The 13,339-nt window shown below is 38.9% G+C and overlaps 1 protein-coding gene across 1 annotated transcript in view; it reads left to right on the top strand.

Annotated features, from left to right (window-relative positions):
• Nucleotides 1-13,060: 13,060 nt before the first annotated feature.
• The window catches only part of GUCY1B3 (guanylate cyclase 1, soluble, beta 3), a 43,601-nt gene continuing 43,322 nt past the window's right edge, over nt 13,061-13,339 (top strand). Inside the window, exon 1 of the mRNA XM_005860767.2 lies at nt 13,061-13,220. Within this exon, the coding sequence (XP_005860829.1) occupies nt 13,218-13,220 (3 nt within the window). The 5' untranslated portion in view covers nt 13,061-13,217. The remainder of the gene's footprint in view (nt 13,221-13,339) is intronic.

Below are 13,339 nucleotides of genomic sequence, written 5' to 3'. Positions count from 1 at the left end.
TATTTAAGCAGACCCCAATTTGTTAATTTGTTTTCTTAAGTTTTTAAGCTAATTAGAATTCACAAATATTTTTTTTCTGTGTGTGTTTCTAATGTGTGTGAGTTCACCCCAAAACCCATAGAGAAAAATATAATCTGAGTAAAAGCTATCTGAGAATTCCTTGTACTAGTCCTACAACCTTTCTATAAGTTTGACATTTTATCTAAATAAAAAAGTCAGCAAACATGTATTTTCCCAGACAAATGAAATAATCTGTGATAGGTTCCCCAGGCTGGCCTATAAAGGCTCATTAATTATGGAATACTTTGTGGACCTTAAGCAAGATGAACATACAACATTCCCATGATAGAATGCATTCAAAGTCCATAACGGGGTGCTAAAAACTTGAAGGAATTTCCTTTCCCTTTCTATTCAATTTGGAGGATAGAGGTTATGGATACATTTCCAGATCCAGACCACTGACGGTAGCCAGGAGCAGAGAATCTGGAAGGTATGTTCTCAAGGAAACAGGGACCAAAATAGGAGCTCTGTTTCAGGAGTGGAATTGAGGATGGAGAAAAGAATGGACAGAGAGGGCTTATGACAGGGTGGGGGGCTAAGAGTTCGGAATCTTTTTTTTAAATATATATTTTATTGATTTTTTACAGAGAGGAAGGGAGAGGGATAGAGAGTTAGAAACATCGATGAGAGAGAAACATCGATCAGCTGCCTCCTGCACACCCTCTACTGGGGATGTGCCCGCAACCAAGGTACATGCCCTTGACTGGAATCGAACCTGAGACCCTTCAGTCTGCAGGCTGATGCTCTATCCACCGAGCCAAACCAGTTAGGGCAAGAGTTCTGAATCTTGTTGCCAGAATAACTATCCTAAAAAATAATGTGGGTCTAGTCCCCATTGGTTTAGCTCAGTAGGTAGAGCGTTGGCCCTAGTTGAGGTGGGTGCAGGAGGCAGCCAATTGATGTGTCTCTCTCACATCAATGTTTCTCTCCATCTCTCCCACTTCCTTCCATTCTCTCTAAAAATCAATGGAAAAATATCCTCAGGTGAAGACTTTAAAAAATAATAATAATAATAATGTGGGGTCCCAAGACTGCTTTTCAATCAGATGGTTTTTCCTGAGAATTCCACGAGCTGTTTCATTTGTCCTGATTTTTTTTATTTTCACTCACAGCTTCTTGCCCAATTATTAAATGTACAGTACACAAAATAAATTTGCCTTTATACCTATTTCTTAAGCAAGCATAGAGTTCCGTGGTTGTTTTCTAAAGATGTCCGCATCAAGAAGCAAAAAGAAATAGAGTTAAAAAGTGTCTTCCCATTTTTCTTCATCTTTTTATTTCTATCTAGATTTTGTAAGAACAGGCAAAGTTTGAACCTAAATATGAATAGGTTCACTTGCTCATTTTCATTTATTTAATCATCAGTTCTTGAATAACTACCATGTGCCAGGAATAATGCTGTTTTTTGGAATTCAAAGATAAGACATGACCCATTCTATCAAGAAAATAAAATTAAAAATAAACATAAATAATTTCAAAATTCTGTGGGAGCACTAAGTGCTTGGAGAAGTGTCTTGGTCTTAGAGGAGTTCATCCAGCAGAGGGGGAAGGACTTGACCAAGCAAGTAAACCAGCACACACGAAGAAATGGAGTCTTGGGGGTGCATAGCCTGTCCTAGGTGGCAAGTTGCCCGGGATGAGGTGGAGGGGAAGAGAATAAGGATAGAAAGACCACTTAGCTACAGATCATGAAGAGGGCTCCTTTTCATGGTAAGATGTGTGATTCTGATGGTGATGGTAGTTAATCATCATCATTATTCATTTCCATAGAACCCTTTGTTCAAAACAAATCTTACAAATGGAAAAAAAAGTGCAAAACAGAAAAAAGAAGCAGACCATTAGCTTTCACTTCCTTCCCCAACACTTTTTAAACCAGTAGGCAAAGGAGACACCAAAGGCTAAAGGAAGAAATGGTCTGATCATGTGTGTGTGTTTGAAAGGCAGTGTCAGAAACAGCATGGATAAGGGTTGATGTTTATTTGCATAGATGACCAAGTGAACATTCTTCTGTGTCTCAGAAGACAATGGTTTGTGCTACATCCTGGGTATTTTACCCAAAGTACGAACATAAAGCTGGGTGTCTGGCACAGGAATTTTATATCACTTCCAAGGCCACTAGTCCTTCACATCCTTTGGTAGGAAGGAAGGAAGGAAGAGTTGCTTCAACATTTTACTAACCTTTCCTTCAAATTCTTCTCTGTGATATTACCAGTCACGCAAGGCAGACCCTTCCAGGCCTGTCCTGTGGTTAGGTTAGCAGCTGTCCTAGGATGGAGCACAGTGTTCTATGGAGGGCCTAGCCAGTGAAAGAGACTGCCTATTTCACATAGTTCTGGGGATGTACTTGGCCCCCTGACATTTCTCAACCCGGAAAGTGCCCAAATGGAGCTTTACATACAAAGCCTGAAGGAAGTCTAGGGCTATCTAATGGTTTGAAAGCCACATGCAAATCCCTGTTAAAGCAACAGTTAATCATCTCAAAGAGAATGTGTGAATGAATTGTTGTAGTAGTTTAAAGTGTAATGATCTTACCTGGAGAAATAAGTATTAATCAGTGAAACGGAATCTCTTTGATACATATTGTTGGGGTGGCTTGCTAGGTCAGTACCCTTCACTGAACAATAAAACATAAAGAGTTTGCTTTGCCTGATTGTGCACTTTGGTGCTGTGTCACTCTTAAATGGCTGTTCTTGCAAAGTTAAATGAAGGCAGATTTGAAGGGTAGAAGGATGGGGGGGAATATGAGGAGACAGGTGGGCAGCCAGTCACTAGAGGAGGCTACGCCAGAGGTGTTGCAATTCCTGTAAAGATTAATCTCATGCAAAACAAAAACTCAGTGCTGCAGAGATGATAGAGAAATGCAATTCCCTTGTCTAATCACAGGCTAAAAGCAGGGGCAGCTTGCTTTATGAAGCAGAGAACACACAAATGTACTTTTAAACCGAGGTATACAGTGTTGTAATGTATGCTCTTTGTTGGGTTTCTTCACAAATCCTGAGAAATCGTAGTGAGAAGTGGAAAAATCCTGCTGAGAAGCCAGGAGTTTGGGAAGTATTCAAGTCTGTTGTAGTCTTTGTTGTCTTGAATTTTCTTCTCTGCAAGTTTTTGCTTTCAGATGTTCTGTACAGTGTGAGTCCCTTTTAAAGACTTCTTTTATTATGTTGATGCTGTGCACTCCTTTCATATTCTTACAGCCACTTCAAACATTTTACATTTTATTGCCATCACTATTTCTCTTTAAGTAGCTTTCCTCTTAACCTATCACACCTGTGTCTGTTTTGACACGCTCACACAATCCACACACTTTTTCATCCAAAATTATTCCATTACTTTTTTCTGTATGCCCTCTTTTCCCCATATTCAGTGCATGCAAAAAAAGGAAAAGCTTCATAAATACATAGATTTAATTTTTTTAAATAGCACAAGGTGAAAAAAGTGATATTCTAAAATCCAGACTTCTTTTAGCATCAGTGTATTTTTTTTGCATCATAACATACTTAGTTTCAGGAAAATGTTAATATTTTAGACTTAAACATTGGGATAGAAACCAGAACAAAATATTAAATGGCAGATCTAAGACTTAATATCAGACATTTCTGGTACAAGATTTTAGATAAGTTTGAGCTGCCTTTCAATTATTTTAGTGTTTAATGTCACAATATTAAATTGCCAGTAAATCTTACCGTTTGTGGAGAAAGCTGCTTGTCAGAAAAGGACTTTGCACAATGCCCAAATCTTAAATTATCTGCCAGGATGTTCATTTAGTCTGAAATGTTGCCGAACCCATTTGTGTTGATCAAAGAACTATTAATTGGCTTCGCAGAAAACTAAAAAAAAAATGAAGAGAAACAAAAAATGCTGTTATGGCGGTTGGGCAATCCCAAATATTCTACAGTAGCAAACTGAAGCCTTTTGGAAAATTGTAATGACAATGGTCATGGAATTCTGGGAAATAGAGATGCTCACAATGACTCAGGACTGTGGAGCCTGCAGGACTATTCCCTCACAATGAGCTGCCTTCTTCCCCAAATAACTTGTATCTTGCAAAGTTGAAGCGAATAAAAATATATCAATATTTGAGAATTTACTGCCCCTTCACTTCTTGCCCCTTGTAAATTAAAGACACACTGTTGCCCTAACCGGTTTGGCTCAGTGGATAGAGCATCGGCCTGCGGACAGAAAGGTCCCAGGTTCGATTCCGGTCAAGGGCATGTACCTTGGTTGCGGTCACATCCCCAGTTGGGGGTGTGCAGGAGGCAGCTGATCGATGTTTCTCTCTCATCGATGTTTCTAGCTCTCTATCCCTTTCCCTTCCTCTGTGTGAAAAATCAATAAAATATATTAAAAAAAATAAAGACACACTGTAAAATCTTATTACAGAAATGATATTCACCAATCTGAAGTGGTGTTCTCCAGCTTTTTGTATTCCTGCACACTATGAGTAAACTATTTTAGTACATCGACAATGTATTATAAATATCAAAAGTAAGTATTTATAATATAAATATTAGTAATACTTATGATAAATAGACTTAATACGCTGCTTTCAAGCCTATGTACTATGATATCGTAGTAAAGCTTATTTTATTTATGAACATGAAGGTAAATAGAAATTTTAGTATTTTCTTCTCTTACCCTAGTATACCATCTTTATATTTTACTTTGGAAACTGCTTCAATTGCCAGTGGGTTTCACTTTCATTGAGTCATATCACTTTGAGAACTGGATAAAACATAAAAGATATAGACCATCACCCCGTCCAAAGTGTGCAGATGAACTTCTAACTCAAGACTTACATATACTTCAGAGGTTTGGGAACTTCCTTAAGTTTACTCCTAGGTCATCCCTCTGAGACAGCATAGACTCTCAAACTAAGAACATATTCTTTAGAGGGGGAAAGAGTAAATAATGTTCAAAATAAGAAGAGAATGAGTAACTGAGAAAAATCTGTGCTTTTGGTTTAGAAGAGACCATTATTGATTTTTGAGAAATAAAGGAACTATGTGGTGTTTTTTGTTTGTTTGTTTGTGAAATGATTCTTGGGTATTCACATATAGTCAAGTAAAGTTTGTTTGTTTGTTTTCAGCAAATAGTTAACATCTCTCTCAACATTTTTTTCTCTAGCTTTTGGTAAATATGTATTGCTATTGGTGCCCTTGTTTTCTTCTACTTCTTCTAATTTTGGTAATTTATTTTTTCTCTTTGTGAAAGAGGATAGTTATTGGACCTTGCATTGAAAACCTTCTTGATACTAACAACACTCCTCTTAATATAACTTTCATAGCCGCTTTAAATAACATGTTTAGTTTGAGTTCTGCTTCTGGCAGAGTTGCAAAGTCTATCAAAAAGTTATCCTGTGTCTCAGAAGCTTGTTAGATATTGCTGCCACATAAATATTATAATAAAAGTGCTAAAGTGAGTTCTATTTAGAAGAAAAATAATCCACTGAATAAAATAAAAACTATTCTTCCAAAACATACAAATACATTCGTTCTGGTGTAAGACTTGCTGCTACAGAGAGAGGAACCCTCCAACATAATGCAACATAACGGCATGGAAACCCAGGACCAACAACCACCATCATTTCAGGCTTTTGCTATGCATAGCCCAATGTATAACCAAAATCCGTTTTCAAAAAACTATTTTTAAACAAGGTACTAATATTTTTTTAGGCATATAAAGCTTCAATTTCTAACAAAACTTGTTCTGGTTTTTCAAATAACATAAAATCAAAATAGAAAAAAAATACCCTAAATTTAATAAAACTGTACTCAGTGTATCCAAGTGTAATTGTTAGCAGCACAAGCTTCGGGGTTAATTTGTCTCCATCACAGTCTGTTGGGAGAAAATATTCTATCACTTGCATTTCTGTAGAGAAACAGGAGTACTGACTGCCTTTGTTCTACTCTGTATTTTAAATGATGTTTGTAGAGGAAATAATCTTAGAGAATAATGTCCCCCTGAAGATCAAAGGGCAGGCATGCTTACTACCTATTGTGTTCCTAAATCAGTGGTTCTCAACCTTCCTAATGCCGCGACCCTTTAATATAGTTCCTCATGTTGTGGTGACCCCCAATTTCATTGTTACAAATTGAACATCATTAAAGCATAGTGATTAATCACAAAAACAATATGTAATTATATATGTGTTTTCCGATGGTCTTAGGTGACCCCTGTGAAAGGGTCGTTCGACCCCCAAAGGGGTTGCGACCCACAGGTTGAGAACCGCTGTCCTAAATGTAGGGCTTCTCTCCTCTAAAGAAACCTACTGTGTGTGCAGGGATCACTTGGCTTTCTTCACATTGTCCTGTGAAAATTGGGGCAAGGGAACCAGTGTAAGATATGGCTGCTATAGTTGTGAGTAATAAAGTCTTTTGTCTCTAACCCGGGAAGCTTGCGTCTTCTGCCAGCACCTATGAAACTGTGACAGTTTTACTTGTTAACTTGCATGTAGAGTAAAATCTCAGACCCTTCAAAGTCATTCACAGTTATTGACAGTTTTGGCAATGAGGATAGGATGCCTATGGAAACACAGTTTCCAGAAAGAGAAAGTATGGAAGTCTTGTGGGCTGATGTAGAGTCCAAGGGAATCAATAGCAAACACAGTGACTTAATTGCGTGTTCAATAGGGTAATAATGCTCCACCATTTTGTTATGTGTCAGTGAGGAAGAATTAGGGAGGGAGCAGCATGCCAACTATCAGAAATGAGGTTCAAAGTCACTGCCTGAACAGTGGCTTGGTTGTTGCTAGCATTTCTTTGGGCTAAAAGACTTTCTTCCCACTCAAGCTACCAGTATCAAGTCTACCTCATTGCCATAACTCATACAAAGAACAGTCCTGGGTTAGAGGAAGATTCTGACCCTCTTCAGACAAGAGTTACAGAGATAAATGTTTACCTTTAATGCAATGGAAACCTGCATGCCCTCTGAGCAGAAACCAGGTGAATTATTAGAACACTGGCTTGTCCACTTGGGAGATAGGCATGCCAAATACATAATGCTTGTTAAGAAAGAATTGCAACAGCTGGGCAGTGTTAAGGCTTAGCCCTTCCTATAGTCTTTCATGCCAACCTTAGATCTTTTTAGAGATGACAGTCTTGGAATTTCTTTAGTAGTCTTTGCTGCAATAAGGGAATTTGGCTCTTTTCCAGAGATTTCCCTGATGCAGGCAAATTTCCATGGAAACCATAGATAAGACATTGCTGTGGCTAAAATTGTGTCACCTCAAAACTCATATGTTAAAGTCCTAGTCCCCAGTACCTCAGAATGTGACCTTATTTGGAAATAGGATTATAGCACATGTAATTATTTAAGGTAAGGCCATACTAAAGTAGATAAACCCCTAATCGAATATAACTGGTGTCCTTATTTTTAAAAAGGGAATTTTGGACACAGAAACACACAGGGAGAATGCTATGTGAAGATGAAGGTGGAGATTGAGGTGGTGCTTCTGCAAGTCAGACAATATGAATTATTGCCAAGAATCAACCAGAATCTAGGTGAGAGGCATGGGACAGATTCTCCTCTCAGCCTCAGAAGTTAACCTACATGACACCTTGATCTTGGGTTTCAAGTCTCCTGTAATGGAAGACAATAGATTGCTGTAGTCTGAGCTACCCAAATACTTTATTTCATCATACAAAAGAGGCAAACATTTTGACTTCCTTCTCTCTCCCCACAACCCTTCCCCCACCCCCATATAAAGATAGGTGCTTAAGACCTTTGATTTCCTCTGAGGGCAAAGAGAACTTGGCCAGCTTTCTTGGCTTATAGATAGGTAACTTCTGGCTGTGTCCTCACATAGCAGTCTCTTTGTCTTCTTATAAGGACACGAAACCCATCCTAGGCACCCTACCCTCTATCACATCTAAACCTAATTACCTCCCAATGGCTCTAGTTCCTTCTAATACTATCACATTGAAGATTTGATAGAGCTTCAGCACATGAATTTAGAGGACGCATACATTTAGTCCCTATCAAGGTTTCTGAGAGATCTCAGAATTTGATTCAGAAAAGATACTCAGCCCATAGTATTAGTATCCTATTGTTGCCATAACAAATTACCAGAAACAGAGGCTTAAAAGAACACAAATTTATTACCTTCTACTTCTAGAGGTCAGAAGTCCTAAAATCCAGGTCAGCAGGGCTGCATTCCTTCTGGAGGCTCCAGGGAAGATTCCTTTTTCTTGCTCTTTCCAGCATCTACAGGCCTTCCGAATTCCTTGGCTCATGATGCCTTCCTTATATCACTCCCACCTTTGCTTCTAATATGACACCTTCTCTGACTTTGACACTCCTGCCTCTCTCTTATAATCTCCTTCCTGATTACCAGAAAATCCAGGATGCTCAGCCCATATCTTTGGCTTAATCACATGTACAAAATCCCTTTTGCCAAGTAAGGTAACATATTCACAGGTTCTGGGGATTAGGACATGGACACTTGGGTTGGGGAGAAGACTTATTCTGTCTACCAAAGCATACCTCATGTTACATATGTGAGAAGATCCACATCACAGCTCAGGATTTTTTAACTCAATTCACTCTACTGTACCATTTTTTTTTCATGTGAGAAAACTCTTGGTTAGACCGGAAAAAACCACAGATTTCCATGCCAGACCCAAAATGTAGGTCTGAGTAGCCTTGGGAATTATGGCCAATTATTTGTGGTGTTTTTTATTGGTTTCTTGCCAGGGATGAAAATGAAAGCAACAGAGTACAAAGAAGAAAGAAATAAGAGCAGTTCAGTCAAATGAATGTGCATTACTTTGGTAGGTAGAACAGAAAAACATAACCCAGGGTGGTTTAATTTTCATTCACTTAGGATAATAGAATGGAACAAATCAAGGGATGCTTCATTCTGCTGACTTTGGCTCCAACCTGTGGGTCTGGACTGATAATAAAGGAAGGAATTGGGAAACCATGGCTTATATTCTCTGCATTGTCAGTATGGGGGTTAAGCATTATCTTAACTCAAACTTAGCACCTATGAAATGGATTGTTTACCTTATTATAGACACATTTCTTAAATGGATTATCAAGTTCACATTTGGTGAGCAGTTACCATGTGTCAAGCACTGTAATACATCATTGACGTATATCATCATATTTCATCTTCACGATTGCCTTATTTTCAGAGGTTTAGATGAGCTCAGTAACTTGTCCACTGTAGGACCAAAGACCAGAAGTCTTATGAAGAATATTAAAAATTTATATAATTCAGTCAGAGAGTCATATAATAAATATAGTAAAACCAATGTGCATTAAATTGTACTCTATATAAAATACATACATATATGTTAGCTCATTTGATCCTTATCAAAATCCTACAGAAGCTATAAAAGTTACTATTTGTAATGTACCCGTTTTACAGGAGGTATAAAAATTACTATTTATATTTGTTTTACAGATAAGGAAAGTGAAATTTAGGGAAATCATGTGTCCCCCCGCCCCCCAACTTACATAGTTATCAAGTTGTAGATAACTATTCTTTTGACTTTTGTATACTCTATTTGGCATTAAACACCAACTGTCAGACACATAAAGAGAAATAATTATATTTAAGGAAAGAGTTATGGGTTTGGGATCAAAGTTCTGCAATAGGGTCAATGAGTCAAAGGATGGCCCTTAGTAATATGTGAGGAATCCCTCACTCCTCTGGGCCTCAGGCCCTCACATCCAAGATGAGCAAAACACTATCTCCCTCATAACCAATGAGATAATGAAAAGGGGACAAAGTGTGTGAAAGTACTTGGTAAGTTGCAAATGTTATTTAGAAATAAGGCATTAAAAACCCCACTAAATAGCATTAGAATTATTCCAATGGAGTGAATATTGTTTTACCCTCTAATCTTTTCAATAGGGTATTGATGATTCTCAAGTGAAGCATCATTAAAGTCTCACTGAATCTGGTTAAACCAGTTTAGGTCTTTTTGTTTTTGTATGTCAGTTTGATGCTCTTTGTCATGTGGGAGAACTATCATATAGAGACAACGGAAATCATAGTTAAAGATCCATCAAAATGCATTCTAAATTAGATCTTATTAAATATGTATTTAATACTTAAACCGAGCAACTAATTTATTTTAATATGTTTTTATTGATTTCAGAGAAAGAAAGGTTGAGGGAGAGAGAAATAGAAACATCAATGATAAGAGAGAACTATCAAGGGCCTGCCTTCTGCACACCCCCCACTGGGGATCGAACCCGAGTATGTAACCTGACCAGAAAGAAACATGACCTCCTGGTTCATGGGTCGATGCTGAACCACTGAACCACACCGGCCAGGCTACTAATTTATTTTTATTAGCTGAAAATGTGAGTCATTTCAGCGGACATTTCTGAAAGCCATGTATGCCTTTTGATTTATTTAATTTTTATGCATTGGACTGATTTTCAAATAGTTAGGGTTGACACTATGGCTGGCTAAGCCATCCCCTAGGCTTCTCCTTGTCCTCCCTGATTCTCTTCAGCTTGGGTCATACAGAGAAAAGGGAAATTTATTGTTTCTGAAAATATGGCATAACCTACTTATGACCTGATTTCTATGCTTCATTGTCAGCAGTAGGGACCATGGGTAGGGCGTTTACAGAAGCATAGTGACCTGTTTTGGGTTCTTCCATGGCTGGTGGCCTACCTCTCTCCCTGATCGGCAAATCCTTTGTAGTATCTTGTGGGCCAAACAAAAATTGGCAAAGTTTTAGTGAATAGACCTTCCTTGAGATTCTGAGTGAATATAAGACAGTTAGAAAAAACACACACAGTATAACGTCTTTACAAATGCATGTAGGTGTTGGACAAAAGGGCGATATGCTCAAAGAGTTACTGGTCAAAAAAGAACAGTGATGGTAGAAGTTAGAACTTCAGAGATAGAAAAAAAGTTGGCAGGGTGCTCATTCTTCATTTTTGCTCTCATCTTTCTCAAGGTGAACTTTCTTCATTTTCATCACTAGAGAGCAATTTTCTTCCCTGTTTTTACCTATCAAGAGTCTAAAGTTCAGGACACCACAGCTCACTCTACTGCTGTTCAAAGGAAGACAGGTCGAGAAATGAGAAAAAGTCTTTTTAACAAGTTAAAAAAATTATTACCTGTGAATAGAAAACAATCAAAAGATACAGAAGGTCATAATGCAAAAAGTAAAAGCCTTGGTCCCTTCAGCCACTGTTTTTTTATTTTTATTTTATATATTTTTACTTTATTCAGAGAGAAGAATGGAGAGGAAGAGAGAGATAGAAACATCAATGATGCAAGAGAATCATTGATCAGCTGCCTCCTGCACGCCCCCTACTGGGGATTGAGCCTGCAACCTGGGCATGTGCCCTTGACCAGAATCAAACCCAGGCTGATGGTCTATCCACTGAGTCAAACCAACTAGGGCAGCCACTGGTTTTAATTACAAACAACAGAGATAAAAAAATTTCCTATGCATTTTTATAGCAATGTATATGTATATGTGTTATTGTTATCCAAATGACACCTTATTCTGTATAACCATTAAAAAATTGAGGGTTGCCCTGACTGGTGTGACTCATTTGGTTGAAGTGTCTCTCATACACTGAAAGGTAATGGGCTCAATTCCCTGACAGGGCACATACCTAGGCTGTAGGTATGAGAGACAACCAATCAATGTTTCTCATGTCAGTTTCTCTTTCTGTATCATTTTGTATCTAGTGTTTTCATGGCTCTATAGAGCAATGGGCTATTTTAATAATTAAAATTAACAGCTAATATTCATAATGGTTTAATATTTTAATATTTGTACAAAGTAAAGTGTTCCATGGTATGAAAGATTCTAATTTATTTTATAATTTCACCATTGATAGTTTTATTATTTGTCATTGTAAATTTATAATTTACTATTCAACATTAGTACTTTTATTATTTGTCATTGTTTTATTTGTTTCCTATGTAATTATTTATGAACCAATTATGCCTCAAGGTAGGTCCCTGGGTATGGATGCTAGCAGTTTTATAGGTTTGACCTTTTCTCTCACCATGTTGAAACTGTTCTCACAGCAAACTACTCATATCATAGAATATCATCTTGGCTTCTCAGGTCCACTTGACCCTTGTGATCTGGAAGCAATGCTTGCCTTCCCTTCCTCACTTTTCACCTCACCCTAGTCAATCGAGTCCATGTGCCCCAAGCACAGAGTTTTAATCATCAGACAGTTCCTTCTTATCCCTGTGGTGAGGCTCAGAGCATTAACTAATTCAAATGCCTTATAGATTATAGACTGGGGTTAGATTAATTAAAAGTCTACTCATTGTGTACTGGGCCTTTTACAGTTCATCAGTTAGCTCTGAGAAACAACAACAGAGACCAAATTCTGGACAGTCAAAAACTTTGGATTCATGGTTCCTGGCCATGATATGGGATCAGGCATCCCACCAGGAGCAAGCACAGATCATTACTGGATCTGTAGAGAAGTTTAGTAACGGGCAGAGTTTCTTTTGACACCACACTCACTAAGCTACATTGCTGAAAATTTTAGCTAACTCACTCAACTAGTCCCATTGACTGAAAGCAAAATGTGTGAAGCTCAGTATTATTAGCTTTCAGTTTACCATAAACTGTTGCAGGACCAAGCCACAACGGAAATATTTTTCTGCAAGATGACATGAAACAAGAAGGATGCTGACCACGAGGGCTTATTCCTTTTAAGGCTTGTGCATGGCAAAATAAATACACACACACACACACACACACACACACCTCTACTCAGTTTTTGCTACCTCTGCGGGTAGATCTTTGGATAAGAATATATTTGGGGGGACTACAATAGTTGCATTCTTCCTGCCCCAAAATTCATGCAAGGAGCAAAACTGGAGCTTCTCCATCGTCATTGTTGTGGCCTCGAATGAAAGCCTTGTCACTAGGACGGGGGCGGGAAGACCTGGAGCGCAGCAGTAGTGACAGCATCTGAATTCCCTCCTCTGCCGTCGATTGGTTGAAAACTAGGAGGCAGCGGCCAGCCCCCTGCGGCTCGACTCGCTATTGGCCGGGAAGAGGTGGCAATCAAGGCGGACCGAGACCACTGCGCTCATTCCAGTTCTATGCTGCCGCTGGGGTCCTGTTGCGCTGTCGCCTCTGTAGCCTGGGTCCCTACGGCCGTGACTCTCCGCGGGGGCATCCTCCCCCACCCCGGGCGCAGACACCATGGTGAGTGCTCTCAGCCGGCTCAGGCCGAACCCACAAACCGCAGCTGGACCGGGCCTGGAAGCCCAAGCGAACCGATCGCGCCGCCGGAGCTTGGCGCTGGGGCCCAGGGAGGGCACCGC

This window comes from Myotis brandtii, unplaced genomic scaffold (assembly GCF_000412655.1).
Source record: "Myotis brandtii unplaced genomic scaffold, ASM41265v1 scaffold14, whole genome shotgun sequence".
Lineage (NCBI taxonomy): Eukaryota > Metazoa > Chordata > Mammalia > Chiroptera > Vespertilionidae > Myotis > Myotis brandtii.
This window is presented reverse-complemented; position numbering and strand designations above follow the sequence as displayed.